This window comes from Cupressus sempervirens, chromosome 6 (assembly GCF_028749045.1).
Source record: "Cupressus sempervirens isolate cs-2001-9-10 chromosome 6, ASM2874904v1, whole genome shotgun sequence".
NCBI classification, from domain to species: domain Eukaryota; kingdom Viridiplantae; phylum Streptophyta; class Pinopsida; order Cupressales; family Cupressaceae; genus Cupressus; species Cupressus sempervirens.
In genome coordinates this window covers 80898024-80925079 of record NC_143123.1, presented here as the reverse complement: position 1 = coordinate 80925079, position 27056 = coordinate 80898024, and the positions used below count along the sequence as shown (strand labels likewise).

The window sequence follows — 27056 nt, the reverse complement described above, 5'->3', positions numbered from 1 at the left end:
TTCATGAGTTATGTTCTTAGCTATTTCATGCTTGTGATTCCTGGCTAAGTATAGAAGATTTAGGAGTTTTTATCTGCTTTATATTAGATTCAGTGTATGCTTTGATAACTGGTACCATATAAAGAATCTATAGGTCCACCCGCCTAGGTTTTGCAAAGCCTGAAGAAGAAGAAGGGTCTACCTTATAGTTGGCCCATTGTGAGAAATGGCATGTTGAAAATGGGAGTTAGCTACCCCTAGATATGTCAGTTTCTCAGTGGGATAATTGAAAACCCTCCAGCGTTTTCAAACACCAACAAGATACATGCAGCAAAGAGCTTGAAAATCCAACACTTTGGAACTTCATATACAACAAAAGAGAAGATAATAGAAAGTCTCTATGTCAACACCAATTCAGAATAATGGCAACACAGTGCAATGGATAATGACAGCAATAGGTCGCAAAAACCAAAAGGCCCTATGTATACCAGCAAATTAAAATGTTTGGCAGTTTTGAAGAGCTCTAGAACTTTGTGACAAAAAAAGTATTGGAAAACCTTGAGAATATTGAAGAGGAAGGAAAAGACTTGCAGATACATTTTCTTTTAAACTTTCTTTGCCATTGGGACATACAACTAACAGATTTACACGAGACATCATAGTGACCAAACTTTTGGAGACAGGCGAAAATTCAATGCAACCAGATGCAGTACTCTCCACAAAAATCCCATCTCCACTAGAAATGATATAAGGAACTATAAAGAAGAGAAACAAACGTTGAATCTTGAAATCAAAAAATGACAAAAAGAGAGCAATGGGAGTTAAAAACAGAAATCCAAATCATTACAGGAGCATAAATTCAAATCAGTTTTTTTGAACCTCCCCAATCATAGAAGTTTAACAATGTTATGTGTAGCATGGCTTTGAATTATAAAATCAAATAAAGGATTTCTAGTAGGAAACTATATTCATATCCAGAAATTATCAAAAGAAGCCAGCGAACCACATAATAAGTATACAAAAATAATGGAAGAAGTGATAAGAAATCCTCAAACCCAAACATATTTTCAGTCTTCCTCAATTGCAGAAATATTATTAGTATTGATGATCACTGTTACATCCCAATTTTTTACCTAATTTAAAATATAGCCGTTGAGGTTCACATGAAGTCAGTTGATAGTTAAATTGTTATAATCCTGCAAAATGGTAAGATAGTCATTATAATTATTTATAATGAATTCATGGAATTGAATAGGCAGTTAGCCATTATGATTATTTATGATTAAATAACTTGTTATGGTAATATGATTTAACTGCAAAGAATTTCCTTGTAGGAAGCACGTCGAAGGGGTGGAAGCATTGTCAGAAAAGAATTAGGCACAGGAGCATCACTATCACTGGGCAAATGGGTTGAGGACCTAGCGACTTGAACATCAGGATACAATCAATGAAACCACATGAATTACTAAATAAATAATTTAAAACGTAAAATAATTTAATTGAATTATAAAACGTACCTCAAAGGATTTAATATGATCTTTCACCTTATTATTATAATAGATATATCTATATATGTACATATAGATATAAAAATGAAATGGCACCATTATATTATAATAATTTAATAAAGTGATTTTTACCCCATTAATATATTTACATGTACTTATAAATATAAAATTATAATAATATTCAAAATATAATATCATTCAAATTATAACCTTCCAATTCTTTTCCTTGATTGAAACCGAGTAGACACTTGGCTTTTTTAATTGGCAAGATAAACTTTTAAGTTACAGAAGCCAAGAAGTCACGACTATTCCTTTTAAATTGAAGCCGTGTATAGAGGCAGATATCTTTTTAAATACACTCGATTACCTTTGTCAAAGATCGGCTTCCTTTATTAATTTTGACTTCTCCATTAATTCTGTTTTTTTCTTTCCGGCTTCTTGGAAGCCAAGGAGACATTACCTTTTGTTTTTAAGAAGTCGAGAGAGAGGTGGGGAGACATATTATATCAATTCAAGCACCCGACTTCTATTTCTCCAAGCTTCTGACTTATATAAAAAAAATTCCAGGCACCTGACTTCTATCTTTTCAAGCATCCATCTTCCATCTATGAAATTTCTGCAATACCATATCTCTAGCTTTTTAGCATTGCCAATCTTTTCTCTATTTGGGTTATTATTATTCTTGCTGAAGACGTGACTGTAAGTCACCTTGTGAATGCGCCTGGAGATCGATCAGAGGAAGAACTGAATCAATAGCATTTGGCAGGGCTCCAAACATTTCCAAAATTATATCGGGTTATGTGATCCATCAACCTCAAGTAATGCTTTGAATCTTATTAACAACTACTGCTGTATACCGAACTCCTTAGCAGCAAGCAACTATTGTGTAATCATCATGCTTAGGTACCATCAATTGACTCTGTCTTAAGGAGTTACTATCAAAATAATAGTAAAGAATCCATGACATAGAATCATATTTTATTTATGCCATTGATAATCAGAACCAAATGTTATTTGCTGCAAGATTTAAAGAACATGCTCTTCTAAATCACAGATTATGATAAGCTGGAAGTACATAATCAATCATATTCCATGCATAGCTGTATACTTCTTATCATTTCCTATTTGGTTTCCGATTTCCATAACAGCTAAACTGTAATTATAATCATCGGATAGAACCTCTTGAGAAAGAGTTATTGGAGATGCAATAAAATCATGATTTAAATATACAAATTGGAAATAAGAGTCAATGATATTTCTGCTAGTTTTCAAGAACATATTCTTTGAAGTTATAGTTTGTGATAAGCTGAAAACATATAATATTCTTTTACCAGTTAAGGATTAATAGAAAGAGCGGGTTGCTCTAAGATTCAAACAACTGAGACTCATCTGGTTGTATAGCCAAGGAAAAGAGTGAAGAGGTGAGAGAAAGGAATCTGTGATAATATGAAACAAAATTAATTATGACATAACAATGTTTATCATTTTTAAAAAGGAATCATTTAATAGCTCATGCATTATCATGATTATTGTATTCTCCGTTGTTGAGTCGAGTGGTATGATTAGATGCTAAGATGCTCAGGGGATGACAAGATGTTCCCTGTCTATTTCGGGTAGGGAGGGCCTTTTTCGATAGAGATTGTGTGGAGATAAGTTATGGTTCAAGGTTGGGTGGTTAAGCCCCTGACAATGTTTCACCTCTCCAAAAGTTGTCAGACGTACAACAAACAAAGATTAGCTATGCATTCAAACGTTTGTCAGAGACAAGTACTTTTACTTTATGATGTATATACAAGTAGAAGGTAAGATAAATTGAGTTGTATCATCGTTATTTCTTAAAATGAAAGCAATTCTTATCGTCAATATAATTGTTAACCAGTAAGATCAGTTGATCTTCTAACTGAATATGGTATATATCTATAGCATTGTTATTTTAGTTTTACGTTTATAAATAATGAGCATATTTTTCTAATCCTAAGTTAGTGCCACAGTTTAGCAATCGGAAGAAAAGGAATAATACAGTGGTATCTAAAGCCCTAAATGATATAGTGGTATCCGAAGCCCTAAATGATACAATGGTATCTGAAGCACTAAATGACACAGTGGCATCAAAGCCCTAAGTGATACAACGATATCCGATGCCCTAAATGATCCAATGGTAATCAATGCCCTAACTAATACAGTAGTATGTAATGCCCTAATTGATATAGTGGTATTTAATGGAAATCGTCATTTGATTTTGATATAGCGGTATTTGTGGACTAACTTGGGTGGTTGCAGAAGCATCCCAAGATTGATTTCGGTGTCAAATTCCATGGTATGTAGATTTTAATTTCCATAGTAAATTCAATGATGATATTTCAATTCTTAGTTAAGAAAATTTGTTTAACTGATTTTAACCATAAATCTCATTCACATTAACATGACTGACATAACTGTCTTCCTATGAAAATGAAGTAATATCTGTAATTCTTGGATATGTTAGTTGTTAATTAAAACCCGGGAAATGTGGATGCTACAATCACATCACCAAGGATGTGCCTGACAATGTTACTCATAGAATGGCTTTGAATGATTGAACCAGATAGATAAAGTTTTCAAGGAAAAAGTGTTAAGTTCTGCTTCTAGTAAGAGGAGCTCACATTAATGATATTGATAATTGACAGATTGTTGCTTGAGTAAAAATTTTAGGAATACATGGGAAAAGTAAAGTTACTCTTGCATAAAAGAACTAGTTTTATTAATTTAACCTGAGTCACAGGATTCGGATTTTGCCGAATATTAATTTTTCCTAAAATATTTGATGACAATCGTCAATATTCGCCAGCAAAAATTGGAGATTTTTTTTATTGCTGTAAATATTTAAAAACTACTACTGTAGGCATTTGGCAACATATTTTATAGGGTTTTGGAACCCATTTTTTCGGCCTTGAAACGCATAAAATTGTGAAAACAAAGAATTCAACAGAGGTTTCAATGAAGGTTTGTATAGTCCTGTAGCGGTGGAGTGTGCACATGCGAAATCTCCAGCTCCTGTAGACAAGTGTGCACAGGCTCTTGCAAACAACAATGATTTTCCTTACGCCTACAATTTTCGGCTCCCGTGTCTGCGAAGTCCTCAAATGTCTCTCAACGTCATAGTCTTTCTTAAATTTATTTTAATGTAATAGTCTTTGTTAACTTTATTTAATAATGCTATGTAATATTAGGTTCGTTTCATTGTAATGTATAAATGAATTCTTTGTTATATTAAATTTAAGTACAAATGAAATAATATTCATGAATCTTAGGTTTATTTCTTTATAATGTAATAATACATATATTACATTATTCATTATAAATAAATTTTTGTTTTATTAAATTTGTTGATTATAAATGAAATGTTTAAAAAAAATATTAATTTTAAGTAATATAATTGATTCTTTGAATTTGAAAATCTTTGACTAGTAGGTCATTAGATATATATTTAATCAGTCTATTAAATTAATGTAAAATAAAAAATTTGTTTTATACTTAATAAATATTAAATACTATGTTTTATACTTTATAAATGTGTCATCATGTTTTATAGTTTTAAAATCTATTAGGCAATTTTAATTATTTTGATAATTTATAGGATATATTACATATATTTTTAAAAATAATTAAAAATATATAAGGCAAATTTAATTCGATTTTTTTCTAGAATTTTTTCTCTTGCCGAACTCCATTTGAATTTTATAGTCGTCGAACTCGAACTCGAATTTGAACCTTGTGACTTAGAATTTAACTATCACATAGTTTCCATTTCCAAATTTATAACCTATGAAGATGTCCACAATAAAGTCAAATACCATTGTATCAAAGCATCCTATAAATCATTAAGTGTATGACATTCCTGGATAAAAACAACTTTTCTAAACTAAGTTAATCACAACCAAAACCCAACAAAAAATAATGAGTTCTGGACAATTAGTAATTTAAGTTTGCTAGAACATGTGGATAAATACTATTGTCCAACCAAAATCAATACATCCTCAGCATGCATGGACTAATCTGTAGAACAAGAAATCATGGAGCTTGGATTTTGGATGTCACACCCAAAACTCGGAACCTTACCATCTTCTTCTAGATTGTTTGAAGCCCCTCCTGCTTCACTAGCTGGAACTGTTGGCTGAAATAAATTTCCTGCACCTCAATCAAAAAATAATTAAATTAAAATGCAAGAGAAGAACATGTGATTCAGAGTCAATACAGGCATCAAAACAAATTGCATTTTTAAGCCAGATTAGGTTGACAAAATCACCTGTTACAGGAGAATTCTGATTGGCAGAAGCCAATCCAAAACTCCATGATCCTGTAAACAGAAAAATCATCCCAGTTTTCAACAAGTCTTTCATTTATTATTATTATTTGGGATTTGATTATCCTACTACCAAAAACCTTAACCGATTGATGAGTGCACACCTGCAGTTGATGTATCTTGATTGTTAGGAGTCAATCCGAAGCTCCATGAACCTGAAGGTAATCCTATCCCTGGTTTCTTTGAGTCTTCTACTTGTACTGGCAGCTCTGATTTGCTATCTTCTTTTACAATCTTTTTCTCTATACCTGGGGAAACTCCATTAGACATGCTCACTGGAACATTCTGTTGACTCAAATTTGCATTTGCTTTGAGCCACTCCACCACATCACTGAATTGTACCTATTTTGCAGGTAAAATTAATACATAAAGCTGGCGTACTAATTCAGACAAAAAACAAAACAAACAATTGCAAAGATGGTAGAGAAGAGTTGTACAGAAACAGATCCAGTATCGGATACATCTGTGATATCAGATAAGATATGCAGATAGGATATGACAAATTTTTAAGATTCTCTGAATTAACTATGGAAACAAGCAATTTAAAAATGTATACATATTGATATATTCAGTTATTTTTATATATTTAATAGCCTGGACCAATTTTTAAAGCTATTTTATTTGACAATTTTCTTGAGTTCTAATGCATAGGCATTTTGTCAAACAGTTTATAACTGGCTGGTCTAAATTTGTTCAAGTGTTAATGAATCAGCATCATAATTATTCATCTTCCTATGCTCTTACTAATATTCACAAATAGTTGCAACAAAAAAAGGTGCAATGAGTATGCAAATAGTAAAATATACTTCAAACCATAGTTCAAATTCTCGCCGATATATTGGCAATAAATCGTTTTCTCGCAAGAAGTTCCAGTTGGCAAGAAAAGTTATGATTTTATCACCATTTTTGGTGGACAAGATTTTGAACTTCTCGAGACGAGAAGTTGGCGATAACTCGGCAATATATCACCATTTCTCGCGATAACTTACTGACTTCTCGCAGGCAGTGTGCCAGTAAATACCTGCACATGAGAACATCATTTTATTATTTTGTTTGCTGCATTCAGCTTCTTGGATGGAGAAGGGTTTTGGAGCAGCACCTAAGTGTTTGGCATTGATTTGAAGCGATTTCCAGTGGATTAGGAGCGGATTCGAAGCTCTTTCCAAACAAGTCTGGATTCACAAGTAAGTTTCTCAATTTTTTGTTCATTTTGAGTTAAAATTCTTTTTGTCTTCCCATACTTGCATATCTTGCATCTAACTTAATTAAGAATCTAACAATACCATTTATAATGTTCTCTAATACGTTTTAAAATGTAATGACAAAGATCTAACACCAGCTTTTTGCAATTTTTCCAAGAACAATCAAGTTTTTCTCAATAATTTCAAAACCTAAAGGCCAATACATTTTTTGTTTTATTCTCTAATTTTCCAGCATATATGGCTTCCTCTACATCAGGGTCAGCTGCAGCATCTCAAAATGGTCACGTAGCATGTCCATCTAGAATCATAGGCACACGCCCTAAAGGGGCTAGAGACTTTGCATGGAAATATGCCTTTGAAGGAACAAAGCATAATAGTGTCATATGCATGAAATGTGAAAAACAAATTCATAGAGACATATCTCATTTGAAGTACCACCTTGCTCGTATAGAAAAGCATAACACAAGGGTTTGTGATGCGACTACGGAGGAAATAAAAAGGGAGATGATTGCTTTGCTTAGTGCCCAAGAAGAGAAAAAATTGAAAAGGGAAAGGGCAAAATTGGCCGTGAGGGCATCCATTTACGAATCGCAAGCTTTGTTTCCTTTCAAGAATAATTTATTATTTTCTAATCACAACTAATGATTGTTCTAAACAATTATCATGATTCATAATAAAATGGTGTGGGTTGTGGTCAAGTATCCCAATCACCCTTGATGAAGAAGAAGTACTTGAGGGGATAGTGGGCTCTTTTCGTGGCCCACGGATCCATGCATGGAACACACCTACCCGTGGCAGGTCCTCGGGATCAACTTCCACATCCGCTAGTTCTAGTGGACCAAAAAACTCTTCTATTGATGGTTATTTTGTGCATAACAACACACCTAGAGCACAACCATCATTGGAGGGTACTGGATGGAACCGCGATGTGCATGAGCAACTCAACATTCAATGTGTTGATTTTTGGTTTTTTAACAAGCTCTCCTTCAAAGTCCATATTTTCTGAATTTTGTGATTGGTTATACGATAGCGGGAAAGGGCTACAAGCCACCTACTCTTGCAGCCTTGAGTGGGAGGTCAGTTCACTTGTTTCAAACTTTAATACTTTTATATTTTTCCAATTTACTTATTCTTGTTGAAAGTAATTTTTCTTAATCAAAGTTGTGTACTTAATCTCATTTTTTATTTTGTGCTTGTAGATCGTTGAAAGATGTTGTTTTAGGGGTAAAGATGTGGTTGATGAGAAAAAGTTACAATGGAAACAATATGGCTACACCATACTTTCAGATATATGGACAGATGGAAGAAATCGTGCCATCATCAACTTTTTAGTTTGTTGCAAGGATCAAGTAGTCTTTCTTGAATCCTTAAATGCCTCGGACAAGATAAAGATGGATGATACTTTGGCACTAAAGCTAGAGAATGTTGTAATGGAGAGGTTGGGGCTGAAAATGTGGTGCAAATCATAATCGACAATGCAGCGGCATATGTGGCAGCAAGTAGGATCTTACAAGAAAAGTGTAACACACTCTTTTGGTCTCCTTGGGCAGCGCATGTTATTGACCTTCTTTTGGAGGGTATAGGGAAATTGGATTGAGTGAAACCGGTTATAGAGGAAGCAAGGAAGATAACAAAATATATCTACAATCACCCTTGGGTCCTTCACTTGATGAGAGACTACACCGAAGGCAAGGAGCTAGTTAGACCCATGGTCACAAGATTTGCAACGATTTTTTTAATGTTACAAGGTGTTCTTCATCATATGAATCCTTTGAGGCAGATGTTTGTGTGTCCAAAATGGCTAGAGTCAATTTATTCAAAGAAGACCGATGGACAGACTGTTGCATGCATTGTGTTTGACATCCAATTTTTTGATTGAGCTACAAAAATTGTGGAGGTAACTCTGAAACTTCAAAATTTGGTTTTTTTTCGCACTGATTAATAAAGTGTTTCATTGTTAATTTAAAACCCTACTCTCTAATTAATAATTGTTTTGTACTTTTCAATTGTAGCTGTTGAAGCCCTATTACGATAATAGATAGTCGTCTATTATTAGTTAATGGTTATCTATTGTAAATATCTAGTTAACTTTAGTTTGCTTTCACTTTTTTAGCTTTCTCTGTTAGAATAGAATGATTCTATTCTTTAGGATTGTTTCCTAAAGAAACGTTGTTTTATTCTTTTGTATAAATTGACCTTTCCATCTCTATTAATAATAAGCAAGTATTTTACCAGAGCCAATACTTCAAATTCTTTCAAAAAAATTATAATTTCTTTTTGAAATCATTTGTTAAACTTTTTTGAAATAATTTCAAAGTTTTCTTGTTTAAAAAAAAAAACCGGCTAGAGTTTCTATTCGAATTTTAAAGAACCATTAAAAACAAATCTTAGAAATTGTTTGAATTTTTGCATGATCTCTAGTTCGTGAATACAAACAAGCTTGTATCCCATGTGATTTTTCATTTTTCAAAACAGTAGGCTCTCCAAAAATCACAATTTTAAGAATCTTGTGTTTTTTGTTTACTGCTCCCGTTTTCGTCAGCTAAGGAACTCGCCGCTACTACAAACCTACTGCACCCGTTTGTGAGGGCTCAACACCATTACAGACAATAGACATTTGTGTTTTGAGCATCACTTTTTGCAAAAAATGGGCCTTTTCTTTTTAGAAGGGTTTTTGCCTTAAGTCTTCCTTCTCACGCCTGCTACACCATTTCTTTGGTGTTTGTTCAGCAGTATTCAGCCCTATTTGTCCATCCTTGAAGAAAACTCGACGGTTTTATCAGAAAACCTCAATATTTCTACAATTTTTGACCATTCATGGCTGTCGACTATATTTTTTCGAAACCCTAATTTCAGAACTCGCAAAATATTTTGATTTCAGATTCTTGGTGGGTTTTTTGAAAGCTCAATTGCGTCTTCAGATTTTTTTTGGTGCCTTGATTTTTGTGCCTCAATTTTCGAGCCAGCAGATCCAAACAACATATTCCTTCTGGGTTTTTCAAGCTCTCTTCTGAGTCACTCTTTTTTTGGGTCTTCTATTTTTTTGTCATGAAAAATGTGCCTCCACGGATTTTCACAATTTTTCATTGAAAATTGTGCCACGGTATCCCTGACAAATATTTTTCTTGAGCAAAACTCCAAATTTAATGGTCGAAATTATGGCACTTGGAAGCAGCTAATCATCACAATTTTTGAATATCAGATTACCGATCAACTAATTCTGGGTGTTACGAAGCGTCCGACTGCTCCTAGTTCTGATCAAGCTACATGGGATTTGAATAATTGGGAGGCAATGATGCTTCTTAAATTATCTTTGACTGATGATCAGCTTTCTCAGATTCCATCTAGCAAGACAATTGCCAAGATCTAAACACATCTCAAAGGTCTTCATGAGACTTCTGACAGAAGCAAAGCCTTCTTTCTAAAAAACACTCTGTTTTCTATTGTCATGGATGAGCACACCTCGCTCCAAGCACACCTAAAACGGATTTAGGAAATCTGCGATCAATTACTTGCCATTGGTCGCAAGATGGATGAAGAGGATAGTGTGGTTATCACTCTTTGGAGTTTACCAAAGTCCTATGAGCATTTTATCAAGACTCTCAACATCACATCTTTTGGTGTTGATTTAAGTTCACTGGTCTCTGCACCCTGTTGCTTCAGCAAGGTCGATGGAAACAACAGTTCGCGATAGCAGCTCCAGTTCCACCTCCACAGAGCAAGCCTTTACTGCGAAATCATTTCAGAAGGATAAAGGAAAGTTTCAACAGCCATCTCAGCAGAAGTCTTCTGCTCCAGCATCAAACAGTTCCCAAAAGAACATTCAATGCAACTACTGCCACAAGTTTGGACACATAAAAGTTGAATGTTGAAAATGCTTAGTTGCACAATCTAAGCAATAAAGTTCACAGCCCAAAGCAAACAATGTAGAGCACACTAAGCAAGCGGAATATGCCTTTTACACGTTCATGCCTAAAAGACCTGCAGACCATGTGAAGTCGTTTGCCTGGTACATTGATTCAAGTGCCTCTTGTCATTTCACTCACCACAAAGACAGGTTTACTGACTACAAGCCTTATTTAGATTCTATTATTTTTTGTGGTGGAGAAGAGTACATGGTTGTCAGCAAAGGCAACATTCAGATTCAGTCTGTTGGGAGGAATCTCATATTCCTTGATGTGTACTATGTTCCAGGGATGGAACTAAATCTACTCTCAATCAGTCAGTTGTTGTGACATTCTCCACACTTGGCAGTCACCTCTAGTTCACATCAATGCACCATCACTGATCGGGCGACTAAGTCTACAGTTGAAGTGGGTCTTGAGGATCATGGTCTTTCCAAACTTACTGATTCTGGGGATTCTCAAGACTTAGCTATGGCTGCTCGGCGATCTTCTGTCAGCACACTGGCATCAACAATATGGGCACTTAAATGTGCATTATCTCACACAGCTTGCTTGGGATGAGTTTGTTCTTGGATTGTCAGAGATTCAGACTCAACAGCTTGGAGTTTCTGATGCATCCCATGCTGGGAAGCTACATCGCACACCTTTCACCAGTGGCGATTCATGGCAAGCTTCTCAGGTACTTCAGCTTATTCATGCCAATATCTGCCGCCCTACGGCCACACCTTCTATTCTTGGGTCCAAGTATTTTATATTGTTTGTTGATGATTTCAGTAGAAAAATGTGGGTGTATTTCCTTAAAAAGAAATCAGATGCATTTACTGTATTTCAAAAGTTTAAACCTTTAGTTGAAAGAGTCTGGGAAACCTATTATTACTCTTAGATCAGACAATGGGGGGGAATTTTATTCTAACGTTTTACTATATTTCAAAAGTTTAAACCTTTAGTTGAAAAAGAGTCTAGGAAATCTATTAATACTCTTAGATTAGACAATGGGGGAGAATTGTATTCTAATGTTTTCTCCAACTTCTTGGATACACATGGCATCCAATGCCAGCTAACCAAACCCCACACACCACAACAGAACAGTGTAGTTGAACATCGAAACAAGACAATCACCGAGATGGGTCGAACACAGACATGCTCCGAAAGAGTTTTTGGCAGAAGCAGTTAACACTACAATTTATCTGTTGAACCGGTCACCTATAGTGGCGGTCAAAGGTAAAACTCCGAAAGAGGCCTGGTCAGGTCACAAGCCCAGAATCAGTCACCTAATGGTTCTTGACTCGATTGCTTTTGTTTGGATCCCTGATGCGTCACACACCAAGTTGGATGCCAAGAGTCAAAAACTCATGCTTGTTGGATACAACAGTCTTCACAAAGCCTACCGCCTTATCGATGTTGAGACATCTCATCTCATCTACAATTGAGATGTAGTCTTTGATGAGCAACGAGGACCATTCATGCCTGTTTCTCCCATTTCAGATCCAACAAACTAGCCTATGCAGGCTAATGATTTGAGAGTTCGGCTTCCATTAGGTCCACCTGATGAGAGGGCTCCAATAGCTCTTGCAATTTCAGTTACACCAGTGACACCTGTATAGACACCTTCGGCTTCTCCTGCAAGATCACCTTGATTTGTAGATGTTTCACCTGAGTTTGATCCAGATTCTTCTCATGAGGAACCTACTAATCAAGCATCTCCTAATACTCATGTTGGTCATTCCCCTATCCGAGCTAAGTGGTGGGCTAAGACGCTTGTTGATCTTCGTGAGAACTGCTTGGAAAAAGGGCAAAAATACAAATTCTATTAACTTTTCTCTCATGGCCAACATTCACAGTGTGTTTGAAACTCAAACATACTCTGAGGCTAAAGGAATTCCAGAGTGGGAACAAGGCATGACATCTGAACACCAGAGCCTGTTGAAGAACAACACTTGGGTCCTTTCCAATCTCCCACCAGGGAAGAAACCAATTGGCTACAAATGGGTCTATAAGATCAAATACAAATAGGATGGTACTTTTGATAAGTACAAAGCTCATTTAGTGGCGAAAGGTTTTTCTCAATGTCAAGGCATTAATTATGAGAAGACTTTTGCGCCTACTGCAAAGATGCGCACGATCAGATTAGTCCTAGCCATGGCAGCACAATTTGGTTGGAAAGTCCATCAGATGGAAGTCAAGAGTGCTTTCTTGAATGGTGATCTCTATGAAAAAGTCTATATGACGCAGCCTCCTGGTTTCAAGGTTGTTGGTAAAGACCATCAGGTTCTCAAATTGGTAAAAGAACTCTATAGTTTGAAGCAGGCCCTTTGGGCATGGTACATAAAAATTGATAAGTACCTCAATGATCAAGACTTCAAGAGGGGTTCTTTAGACTGAAATTTGTACATCAAGACTCTTGACAGTGACATCATCCTTTTGGTTATTTATGTGGATGATCTGATCATCACTGGCAGCTTGGCATCTTTGATTCAGGGAATCAAACAAAACTTATGCCAGTCTTTTGATATGACTAACCTTGGGCTCATGCATTATTGCCTAGATGTTGAAGTTTGGCAACAGTCTTCTAGTATATTCATCTCTCAATCCAAATATGCCAGGGCCTTGTTAGACAAATTCCGTAAGCAGGATTGCAAGCTTGCATCTACACCTATGGAGAAAGGTCTCAAGTTATCTGCAAACTCAGATTCTCCTTCCGTTGATGATACTACATATAGGCAACTAGTAGGCAGCCTCATCTAACTCTCTACTACTAGACCTGATATCAGCTTCGTAGTTAGCTATATTTCACGCTTTATGACAACTCCCAAGGCTAATCGTCGGATGGCAGAAAAGCGTGTGCTTCAAAGAGCACTTCAGATTATGGACTTGTGTACTCTCGAAGTTCTAATCCTATACTCGGTGGGTTCACAAATTCATGCTCTGTTGATGATAAAAAGTCAACTTCTAGATATGTGTTCAATTTGAGATCCGGTACCATTACATGGACCAGTAAGAAGTAGCAGGCAGTTTCTCTCTCCTCTACAGAGGCTGAATACAGAGGGACTGTTAAGGCAAGATGTGAAATTGTTTGTTTTGTCGAATGCTTGGGGATATGCAAATGTCACCAACAAGACCGACTACTCTATTTTTTGATAACTAAGGCGTTATCAAGTTAGCACGAAATCCAGTCTTCCATGAACGAACCAAGCATGTAGATGTTCGCTGTCATTACATACAACAGTTGGTTGAAGACGAGACTATAGATTTGCAGTATGTTCCTACCTCAGATCAGACTGCAGACATTCTCATCAAGCCTCTTGGTCCTGTTAAGTTTGTCAAATTTAGAGGACAGCTTGGTGTTCTAGATAGATTAACCATTAAGGGAGGGTATTACGATAATAAATAGTCATCTATTATTAGTTAATGGTTATCTATTGTAAATATCTAGTTAGCTTTAGTTTGCTTTCAATTTTTTAGCTTTCTCTGTTAGAATATAATGTTTCTATTCTTTACAATTGTTTCCTAAGGAAACATCGTTTTATTCTTTTGTATAAATTGACATTTTGGTCTCTATTAATAATAAGCAAGTATTTTACCAATTACTTCCATAATAAGCCCTTGGTTAGAGTTCTCCGCTTGGTAGATGGGGAACAAATCCCAATGGGGTCCCTTTATGAGGCCATGGATAGGGCCACAGAGGCTGTAAGAAATAAGTACAAGGGAGAGAGCCTAAAATTTCAGCCAATATGAGATATTATTGATAGGAGATGGAGCAATCAGCTCCACCAACCCATTCATGCAATAGGGTATCTCCTCAACCCTTGTTGCCGCTTCTCTCCATCAAATGCGGATACCAATGGAGAGGTCATGGAGGGCTTCAGTGAATGCATGCAGAGAATGGTACCTGACATTGCGGTGAGAGACCTCATTATGGTAGAAATGGAAGTGTATCAAAATGCAATGGGCAAACTATTCTCCTCAGCCTTGGCAAAGAGAGACAGACACACTCAGACACCAGGTACAATATCTGGAATTTGGAATCTCTCACATGCATGATAAGTAGATAAATACTAAGCTACAAAAAGTTCTCCACATCTTGCATTCTAACTCTTTAATATTTGTCTTGCAGATTGCTTGGTGGCGAAATTGGGGTGGCAATGTCCCAAATCTACAAAAGCTTGCTCTTCGGATCTTATGTCAGCCTTGTAGCTCATCCAGTTGTGAGCGTAATTGGAGCTTGTGTGAATCTATTCACACAAAAAAGAGGAACAAGTTCGCACAAAAACACCTAAATGACCTTGTCTTTGTGCATTATAACCTCAAGTTGAGCATAAGAAAGGTAATGTCAGCAGCAGCTGAGCCACTTGATCTGGATGACATAGATCCTTTTGGCGATTGGACAACATAAGGGCAGCCTTCACTGTTTATTGAGGATGACATATATGAGTTGGAGAGGGAGGCTATGGAGGGGGGTTGTTTTGTAGTGGGACTAGACAACATTTAGGAGGGCAGTGAGCGTGGGGACAGTGACAGTGAGGATGAGGAGGATGAGGAGTCATTACCAGGGCCAACACCAGCACCAACACAAACAATTGTTATGGCTAGAGCTGCTAGACCCCCTCCCTCTCCCATATTTTTTACTAGAACTACTAGGAGGGGAAGAAGAAGATGTAGATTAGTTTCATATTGAACTTCACATTTGTTTTTGCTTATATTTTGACAAAGCCAATTTGGTATTTGTAGTTTGCTTCAGAGTTCAGAGTCTCTGACTACATCGGCATTCCACATGAGGATGCGATTTTGTTACTTATTGCATATATATATATAATGCATTTTTAATTAAATTAAAGTCATTTTTTAAATTCTCGAGAAATTGCTGGTTTCTCTTTGATATTTGCCGAGGAAAAAAATTTGGCCTTGCCGAAAAGTGGCAAAGAACAACAATTTGAACTATGCTTGCCAATTTGAAGTTAAGTATGATTGCCACAATTACTATTTGATTTATCTAAATAGAATCATGAGGATAATCTGATAAAGCCAAAAACTTAAAAATAATTACACCATCTTGATGAGGATGAAATTGCAAAGACTCAAGCCAACATTATTAATCAAACAGTTAGTACAAAAAACCATTCCATTGTTTAAACAAGGCCTATTACAATACTTGTGCAAAAAAGAACACTATTGCATATCAAACACAACAAATTGGTTTTCAATCAAGGCCAAAAAGCTTACACGTCTTAAAATAGATAGAAAAAATAGTAAAAAGCATTCACATCCAAATAGTTTTGCATTAGAGTTGCAACTAGATCAAACAAATACTTTGACCACCCAATAAAAATAGTTTGTGTTAGACCCAACCAAGTAATTATGCTTCATTATACTTAACAAATGTCAACTGGGTGCTCTCCGATATCTCTAAAGTTGCCTCAAGTTCATGAGTGAGCTCAACTACCTCCTCCTCCTTTCCCATCAAAGCAATGTAACAAGTGCATAGATTACCTTCTTGAGTGGGTTTGCACTTGTTACGATGCTTTGATGGCATAGTTACACCACCATAGGGGATGGTGAGACAAGTTTCCAGGATAGGAGGATAGAGGGGCCTTAATTTGGGGATGGCAGAGGGATAGCGGGGGGGTTGTATATATTATATGTATGGTACTTAAAATGCTAGTTATGAAAAGATTTATTGCAATATAAGATATAAAGATGTAAAAGAGTAAATATTTGAACATTTCATTGAATTGGAACATCAAACATTGAACATAAATAGTCAAATCAGAAAAATAATCAACACTGGGACATACCCCCATCCTTGGCGGAGGTGGTGGAATCTGGTGGCACCACTAAGGATGAGGGAACAGAGTCCCCAAGTTCCCGGTGCGTCCAAGTCCTAGGTGCATGGGGCAAGGGGGGGACACGTCCACATGTTCCTATGTTTGATGGTAAAGGAAGAGGAGGTAGTTGAGCTCACTCGTGGACTTAAGGTAACTTCAGAGATATTGGAGAGCACCCAATTGGCTCTTCAGGAGCTGCAACTTCAATTGGATGAGGTTACCATGGAGTTAAGCCAAGTATGATGTTCACCAACTACGAATTAAATTCAGCTTCCCAGTGGCAGTTGGTAATGAGTTGATACTCATGGGTTGTAGTGAGGATGTGGCTACACCTCTCACTGATCTAGATGCAATGCATTCAGCTAGGATGAGTACTTTGATTGAGAGCTACAGAGGACCTCTTGTTGTATCAGGTTCTCTAGTAATCAGCACATTGACAGATGATGCATGGCAGCTCATTGAGAGTCCTTGTGAGGTAGAGGTGGATTTGTCAATGAAATGTGTGACAATTCATGGCACTACTCCATCTTCTTCATAGAATATACGCAGAGTATCATCTATTTGGGAGGTTGGTTCTTGTGTTGGGTCGTTTCCCTCTAGAAATAATCCTATTTTTTTATTCCATGCAATTGATTATGCTTGACAGTTTGTTGAGCCTCAGAGATGGAGGGACGAGTTGAGGGTTTTCAAAGAGAAGGTTGATTCAACCTTGTCTCGTTTTGACTGCACACATAAACATGTTGAGTACCTACTTTGAAGAGTCAAATTTTAGGAGAGCTAATATGGTGTTAAGGTTGGTACTCTCTATTCACAATTTGAGGTTTATCAAGAGTGCATTGGAGGCACTTAAATTAGAATATCTCCAATTGTTTCATGAGAAAGAGTATGCAATTGGGTATGCAAAAAGGTTTGGATGGGACCACCCAGATAGTTGTTCGAGGTCTGAGATTGGAGTAATCGTTTGATTCTCAATTCACAAGTTGTTAATGGTGAGCCACTGACAGAGATAAGATCCTTTTATCGGAACTACACACTGAAGAGCATGTATCATTTCTCTTTTGATCCATGGGTAGAGGACTTGGTTATGCGTTGATGTGGATGGGCTCCAAGATCATACCATCCTTTATGGGATAGGTATATGCCATCATTCGTTGCTAAAGCTAGTAGCTGCAAGTTGGTGGGAGACTACTAGCAAAGTCAGTGCATCCATGACAATTTAGTGGAAGACGAATATTTTGGTTGTGATACGAACACCTTTCGGAGTTATCATCTTCGTAGTACAATTGGGTGCTACACTCATATGGGATCAGTAGAATGTAGACAGACTGTAATGTCTCCATTTTTCACGAGCATCAAAGTTTGAGTGATAAGCCTACTATTATGTCCTTTGTAGGCTAATTGTTGTGGATAGAGGGTATTCTGAGGAAGAGGCTTGGTTAATGGAGGTTCTTGCCTTCAACAGAATTCAGCATGTTCCAGCTTGATCTACTTTGGCTCAGATTGAACTTTGTTTGCGCTTCGTTTACTATACTTACTATTTCTCGTAAGTCTAAGGTTGATCGAGAAGGGCCCTTTCTAGTTTTAGTAAGGCAGTCATATGGAGAGAGGATGCAATGATCGAGACTCCCTAGTTTACACGGTTTGTCAAGTTAATGAGTATTTAATCAGATATTAATATTTCAATGGCCTTTATTAATATTTGATTATCTAAGATATATTATAAAGTCATCAACTTTATAATAAAATTGGGGCCATGTTAAGGATAATGGGTAATTAATACCCATTGATTAAAAGTGTGCTTTATTAATGATATATTAAAGTCAACTCATTATTATAAAAGATATCAAAATCATTAAAGGGCCTTCCTAATGAAGATTCATGGAGAATTATTCATAAAAGAGCTTTGGAAGGAAAACAAAAGGCATTCTATTATGCATTTATATTATCGATTTGCATGAAGGGAAGATTGTAGACGGATTTCAGATTTCAAGCTTGAAGAATTGTGAATTTTCTAAGTTATTCAGCATAGGGAAATAGTGAAACACCCAACATATCATACAGAGCGTTCGCTTCATCCAGAGGCCCAGAATGAATTTATTGTTGCAGAATTAAGGGTTTGCATGCTTCATTAGTTTCCAGAATAGTTTGCAAAGGTTGAAGAATTTCTTTATTGAAGACCGCAGCCATTGTATGGAATGTGTTTGGTACTTTCGGAGAGTTGCAGGCCATCTAGAGGCAGTGGCATTCATTTAGAGGGCAGCATTAGGTAACAAAGATGCCCGTTTAGACCTGGAAATGTCTATGTTCCACAATTACTCGTATTGGCAGCAGGATATATTCAATTTCTTAACTGCAATCCATTTTCGTGCTACAGCATACCTGCGTTATCATTCCAGGTGCTGCCATAGGTGATCATTTATATCAGACTGGCATTATTTGGAAATTTATATTTAGCCAAGATTCTTGGCTAAATTGTCCTAGAGATTGCAAACAATAAGGAATATTTAATTGCATGCCATAAGTTTGATATAATGTCATATCTTGTAAATTGGTTTCTGGATTTGATTGTGTATGTTTTTTAATCATCCAGAAACCAATTTGCATTCAAATGGAATGTGGAAATCTGATATTGTTAATGTCATATCTTAACTGTTCATACTCAGCTTATTAGAGTGCACGCCAAGTGTTTCTGAAAATGTTCATTGGCTCTGGGTGCACATTTTACATGTAGAAGTCATATGTATGCATTCAAAAGCACAAAAAGATTGCATTTAGCATTTAGTTCTTTGCCTAGATATCTGAATAATCATTTGCAAGCATTTAAACTTCATTTGAGACCATTCCAAGCAAGCACAAACAATCTAAAGTAAAAGACAGCGAGAGAGAGCTTGCATTCAAAGTGTTTGACAAAATGTCAAACATCTGAAAAGTAAGAAAATTTGGTGTTTGTTCGAGTTAGAACCAGTAGGGGTTATTGTGATTTGCATTACTTGTGATGGTTGAGTGAAATCAATTCTGAAAATAACTAAGTGTTGGTGTAACTAAGTATTTACTAATTACATTTTACTTAAGTTTACTTAGGATAATGCATTTTTTACTTGTCATGTAGACACCTAGGAGTGTGTATTCTATTTGAGCACATAGTGTTGCCTCACACCTCGTTGCTTATGAGCTCCACCTTTGTGTTCTTATCACATTGTCATCCTCTCATTGTTGCACATACTTTATTGCACAATGGAGGGTGGACATGTGATTACACCTTGCATAGTTGATAGCTTATCTCTATCATCACTCCTAGTTATCATGCATTGCCTATATATTCAAGCACATCCATGATGTATTCATCCATTATCATTTGATCAATATTAGGATTCTCATTTGATCATCATTTTGTCTCTCGTGTGTCATCTCTTGAGCTTGCAGATTTTGGCATATATTCATTGCCTTAAGCAAATTCTTACACAGCATCAGAGCCAAGGGAGCATTCCTTTCAGTCATTGAAGAGCTTTACTTGTCTCATCTTTTGGAGGGCCACAATTCAAATGTGTGATCAACATTTTGTGGAAGCATTTTGAGCAAGATCAGACCTCACCATTGCATCTGGGTGGTCGTTCCGGTCAATTTTGACTATGAAATTTAAATACCTTGGGCAAAAGTCAAATATGAGGCAATTTTTTTGCAAGTCGGACCCCTAAGGCCCAATCTGCAATTTGGTACGATTTTGGACATTATTGCATTTCAGATCTAAATTATTGGAAATGGAATAACATGTATTTGCTCATAGAGATGTAAGTGCATATGGAACGATGGAAATGAAATGTGATGATGCTTTTGCATGAAATGGAAGGTGGAGTGAAGTGAAACATGACCAAGTTCTTGGGCAAGAACTTGCAACTTCTTCAAAAATGAAGGAAAATTGAAAGCAAGCACACAAAACACAAAAACAAACTTCAAAAGAAGAATGTACTTTTTGGAAATTGACTCAAGCATGTCAACAAGCAAAGCACTTCAATATGTAATTTTGAATTTGGAGTTTGGGAAAAAACCAAAAACATGAAAATGAACCATTTCATCATTTTTAAAGGAAAAATACACTTTCCATGGCAACAAAATCAACTAGTGTAAATCATCAAGCTAAAATGTGCATAATATCAACAAGATAAACACAAATTAATTAGCAAGAAGGAAAATGTCCACTTACATGATGATTATGTGCCAAAAATGAAGGAGGGAAAAGCTCCAATATTGAAAAACTCTCCAACAAACTTAGATCTTTTCAAACTTTGCAAGAGAAATCCGCAAGGGGTAGCAAATAAGGCATTTTTTATGCATAATGCCAAAAACGTGCCATAGAATCTCTGAAACTTCCAACATTTTTAAACAAATGCATGTTCATGGGACATTTTTGGGTAAAAACATGGTTCAAATCTGTCATGTTCTAAGTCGGTTTTGTCATTTGAATGCAAAAATGTGCCCTTTGGTTTATTGAAGATGAATAAATATGACAAAATCACCCTTCTCCAAGAAAAAGCGTAATTAAAATCACTCTAAAATGGACATTTTTGAAGAACAAAATGCCTGCAAATCATCATAAAAGAAACATTTTTAGCATGAAATCAAACATCCATAGCATGGAAATGTCAAAAGATGCAAAAATGCCTTTCCTATTTGGGGTTTTCAAGTCATTCCATGATCAAATCCAAGTTTTTGAGTGAAAAATAGGTTCTCAGAGGGCAATCGCATTAAGTTTTTTCAAAAACAAGTTTTGAAGGATCAAAAATGTGTTTCAATGCAAACGCACCTTCTGGAGGTGATAACATGTTTTAAAAATGTCATATGAAGCAAAATGCACCTTTTGGAGGCCATTACATATCTTAAAAACATGTAATGGGCTCTCCCAAGGCAAAAACGAACCTTTTTGGTGCATACGCATGTTTTAAAAACATGCTTTTTGCCCAAAAACGGATTTGGGAAGTGCAAATACATGTCTTTGGTGCAAAACACACCTTTTTGGTGTAAAGACATGTTTAAGTTACATGCATATGCAACTCAAGGCAAAAGCTCACCTTTTTGGTGCATATGCATATTATTCATGTAGTTCACCTTTTTGATGTCATTGCAAATTTTAAGTTTACATGCAATAGCATCAAAAAGGTCCACTTGCAAGCAATTTTACACATTTAAGTGATTTTTATAAGCACGTGTCAATTTAATTTTGATAAAATATTACTTAAGTGGGACATAATCTATATTTAAATTATCATATTAACAATATCATATGTTAATATCCTTTAATAAGTAATATTTACTAGAGCATTTGATTTAAATATCAAAAATTAAATTGAACTATATAATTAATATGGTCACAAGTGAAAAATCAAAAATTAAACTCAACTTAAAAACATAACATAAAGTGCACTATAGTTACTTTAAGCGAAAGTTTAATCGAAAAGTAACTTAAAAACACAACATAAAGTGAATTTAAATTATATTTTTCAAAAAGTGAATGTCAAATTAAAAATATAACATGATACTTTTAATTCGTGCAGTTGCATCAAAAAGGTCCACTTTTTGGGCACTAAATTAGTCATATCATTTGACTGACAACTCCAATGAAGCCCCAAGTTAGATCAAATCGAAGGGGAAACCAAAAGCCATGACTTGAGCAAAACCAAAGGACTAAAAACAAGAAACAAACTCAAAAACGAAGAAAAGGACAATGAAGTCCTCAAAAATCAAGCATAGGCTCAACAATCAGAAAGAAGAAAAAGACTTGACAAAAGCCTTTCGTAAAAGAATTTGCGACGTGAATTGGAGTTGATTGATTGATCAACATTAAGCAATCAAATAACAAATTCAACTTAGACATGAAACTAGTTTGAAGAAGTTTTGTACTATTACCTGGATTTTGTGGTGACAAAATGCAGGACAACAGTTGGCTCTGTCTGGGGAATGTTACTCATTTATTCTTGGGAACAAAGAGTGATATAGATTCCAGTTCTCTAAGTGCCTTTATCCACTCCATTGGATAATAGAGTCAGGTGACAAAAGAAAACAAAAACTAAACTACGACTCAAAAACAAAAACTATGTACAAGTGTATCTGATAATTACTTAAAGTAATGTTACAAATGTTGTCCATTGTAGGGTAGTGGCATTGGTGTTCCATCATGATATGCAAGCCAGAAACTGTTTTCGCCCACAATCTGATGAATTATAAAAGGTCATTGCCAAAGAGTGTCAAACTTGTTGTAATGACCCTCCTTGGTATAGCTTGAGATTACTTTATTTTCTTAAATGTGTAAGTGTCTAGTCTCTTTACAATTTCCCTTGTGCAATGGTAATTATGTACAATTTTGCCTTCTATTTTGTCTTATATATAGTAAGCCATACTAATTCCAATCAAAATAATGATTCTTTCTTCTTAATATTTGATATTGGATATTAATTCTTAATGATCTCCTGATATATCCCTCTGATTATGAGTAGAGGTCTAATGATTATTGGTACAAGGATAAAACTTCTATTCCAAGTATCCACCCAATTTGACATCAATCCCCTTAGATAAGTATTATCACACTTAATGGTTTATATTAATCGGTTAGTTACTTGATACTATATGCTTGGACTGGCGATCTATAGTTGGATATTATTCTCTTACATATATAATAACACTGGAGTGAAGGAATGACCAATATCACCACTAAAAGTGCTATCCAGAAATGTATTTGCACTTACATATGCTCTGATTTTTCCTCCTTTCCTTAGTCAATGTTACTGTAGGATATTTGAAACAAATATGTTCGCAAAGTGAGTGCCCTAAGTAAATCACGCCACTAGATGATGGAGAGTGGCAAACGATGTCCAATTATCCTCCCCGATATATTCAACAGTTGGGCAGGTATCATGGATGCCTACTTATTTTTTCACGTGAAATCCTTCTTTATCCTTGGAATGATGGAGTGTTTGGGTGTAACCACTTGACTACTCTGCAGATACAGAGTTTGGTGTCCGACATTGATGTCCTTAATCCATAGTTGAATCCTCCTCCTTATACTCCTACCAACAAAGGGATGTTTCCTAAGTGATACATCAGTGCCTCTTCATATTCCTCGTTTCTTCTTAACTAACGATTCAAAAAATCTTAAATTGATTAGTCAATTGGATTATTAACGATCAATAAACTTCAATGCAAATTAATGTGAACCGATTAATAATATTGGCTTTATCGATCACACTATTCATGAAGTAGTGTTTATAAAGTTGCCATCGAATATATACTCCAGTATGACATTTGATAACCTCTATTGACAAACTTATATTTTAGGATTCAACGCCTTCATATTATCTATGACATTGCATGTATAATCAGTGACTTTTACCATAGGCTTCGTCGTTCAAAGGTGACATTATATTTCAAGTAATGAAATTTATTATTATATCGTATATAATATTATATATACAAATAAATATTTAAATCGCATTTATTCATTTAGTTTGTGTTTTGATATTACTCTATCATTTATTTATTATTCTCTTATAATTATCAACCGTATGTAATATTATAATATAATTATAATATTTATATCATTTATCAATTATCTTAGTGAGATTCAATTTCATAGGGTCATAATTACCTGTTGTTAAAACATATCTATTTAAGTTTTATTTCAATATTATTTGATTATTTAATATTTTATAAATATTGTTTTAGTAATAATTGGTTATATTTATTATTTAAATATTGTTTTGTGTCATTGTTTTAATTAGTTTGACCTCTGAGTTTGGGGATATCATACTTGCCATGCATTCCTTTTCATTCTCATCTTTTGTTCCAAAGTAGAACAAGTTCACCAATTTGAAATTCTAGATACTTAGCTTTTTTGTCAAAAAGAACTTTGACTTGTTGCTAATGAGCAGCAAGCGTGTCAACCACTTCTTTCCTTCATTCCTCCAATTGCTGAAGAAACATAATCATATTATCTAGTGCATCTGAATAAGTGTCATCCTCAATGGCTCGTACCAACTTGAAAGTTGGAAACTCTAATGTTATTGGAATCTCAGCATTCATCCTGTATAGCAACTGAAAAGGTGACATTCCAATTGCTCGCTTTGGAGCAATCCGATCTGCCTACAAAGCTTTAAAGCATCAAACAAAGCTTTGTGCCAAGTTCTCTGATTCGAATCAACCAACTTCTTAATGATAGTCACCATATTCTTGTTGCTTGATTATGCTTGACCATTACCTTGTGGTTAATAATCAGATGCGTGTGCCAAAGTAATCCCGTGATTAAAACAGAATTCAATAACCTCCTTGGAAAAGAAAGCAACGACATTATCTGCAACAATATTATTTGGAACACCAAAACGTGAAATGATATTCTGCTTCAAAAAGACAAATTATTTCAAATGTAGAACCTTTCACTTGAATTACTTCAACCCACTTGGTAAAGTAATCTGTTGCTGCTAAAATATAGGTATGACCCTTGCTTGAAGATGGATTAATGATACCAATAAAATCAATTCCCCATTGTTGAAATGGCTCATCAATCACAATCAGTTTTAATGGAAGAGCAGCAAGTTTCTACTTTCCAACAAACTGCTGACATAATTCACATTTCTTTACCCATTGTAAGCGTCTTGAAAAAGCATGGGCCAATAATACTTTACTCTCAAAATCCTATGTGCAGTAACAAGTGTTGAGAAGTGTCCACCACATACCTGATTATAAAAAGAATCCAAAAGTCGTACTTTCTGACTTTTATCAACACATCTTAGGAATGTTCCATCCATTGCTCGCTTGTAAAGATCATTTTCCCAAAGAAACAAAACTCCAAGCTTTTAACTTGAGAGTCCTTCATTCTTTATATGTCAAATGTGGAGGACATTCACCATAGCTTAAATAGTGTGCCATATCATAGAATCAATCATCCATAGTGCTAACGAACAAGACAATAGGAAGAAAAGAGGAATTCTCATCTTCTACCTGCAAGGGTTCATTTTCAGCCATAAGCTAACAAAGTCCTTTACTATGAACTAACTTGGTAGGTCGTATCTCCATATCATACCCCTGAATCTTGGCTATCCAGTTTCCTCTTTTAGTACCAGAATCTTGCTAAGTCAAAATAGTCTTGATAGTCATATTTGGGACTAGAGAAATGATATGACAATTCAAAATATAGAATCTGAAATGCTTCACTGCTTTGACAACAGCATAAGCATGTTTCTCCATTTGACTATATTTCAATTCATGAACCTTCAGGGGACAACTCATGAATGAAATAAGTGATTCAATACCTTCATCATTTCTCTACATCAAAATAGCAAAAAGAGTATGCTCCGAAGCATAACTATAAATAATAAAGCTCTATGTATAATCAGGACATACCAACACAAGAGCATGTGCTAGAGCATCCTTGATTTCAGCAAATGCTTTTCTTCCTTCTTGGTTCCAATGGAAAGCATTTTTTTCCTTTCATTATTTCAACAATATGACGAGTTTGTTTAGCAAAATCTGGTATAAACTTTCTCAAAAAATTCACCTTAAAGAATGAACTGTTGTTTTACTTGATATCAAAGATAAGCTTTGTATTGCTTGTACCATTCCTGGATCAATCCTAATACCTTCTTTCGACACAATGTGTCCTAGAAGTTTTCCCTCCATTAGACCAAAAACTGATTTTTTGATATTCAAAGAGATGCCATGCTATTTGCATCTTTCTAGAACTTGTCGGAGATGAAAGAAATGATTTTTGACATTTTCTGGAATAAACAATCAAATCATCCAAGTATACAACAATACTACCATTGATCAAACCATCAAAACTAAGATCCATTGCTCATTGAAAAGTTGCTCCAGCACTGATAAGACCAAAAGGCATTCGCCTATATGCAAAAGTTCCCCATGGAGTACTAAATACCGTCTTATTCTGATCATCTTCACGAACCTCAATTTGGTTGTAACCTAAACAGCCATCTAACATAGAAAACATTTCAGAATCAGTAACAACTTCACTTAGTCCATGACCGAAAGTGGATAATTATCCTTGCGAGATGCTTGACGGAGATTAGGAAAATCCACACATGTGAATTTCTTCATTTTTCTTTCTAACAGGAACTATATTAGCTCCCCAAGATGAATGATGAATAGGGAAAACAATACCTGCTTCAAGCATCTTTTGAATTTCTACCAAAATGATACCTAAAGCCTTGGGATTTTATTGTCTCTGTTGTTGGCCAAAAGGAACTGTGCCAAACATAGGGGGAATATCATGTTGTACTTCTCTTGGATGAAAAGAC

The 27056-nt window shown here is 35.5% G+C and overlaps 1 protein-coding gene across 1 annotated transcript in view; it reads right to left on the bottom strand.

Moving 5' to 3' along the window:
* LOC149551258 (Pleckstrin homology (PH) domain superfamily protein) overlaps positions 1 to 27056 on the bottom strand; it is a 284116-nt gene that overhangs the window by 171637 nt on the left and 85423 nt on the right. Inside the window, exons 4-6 of the mRNA XM_089786820.1 lie at positions 5934 to 6171; positions 5773 to 5823; positions 5586 to 5654 (exon numbers count right to left, since the gene is read on the bottom strand). Of these exons, the coding sequence (XP_089642946.1) occupies positions 5586 to 5654; positions 5773 to 5823; positions 5934 to 6171 (358 nt within the window). The remainder of the gene's footprint in view (positions 1 to 5585; positions 5655 to 5772; positions 5824 to 5933; positions 6172 to 27056) is intronic.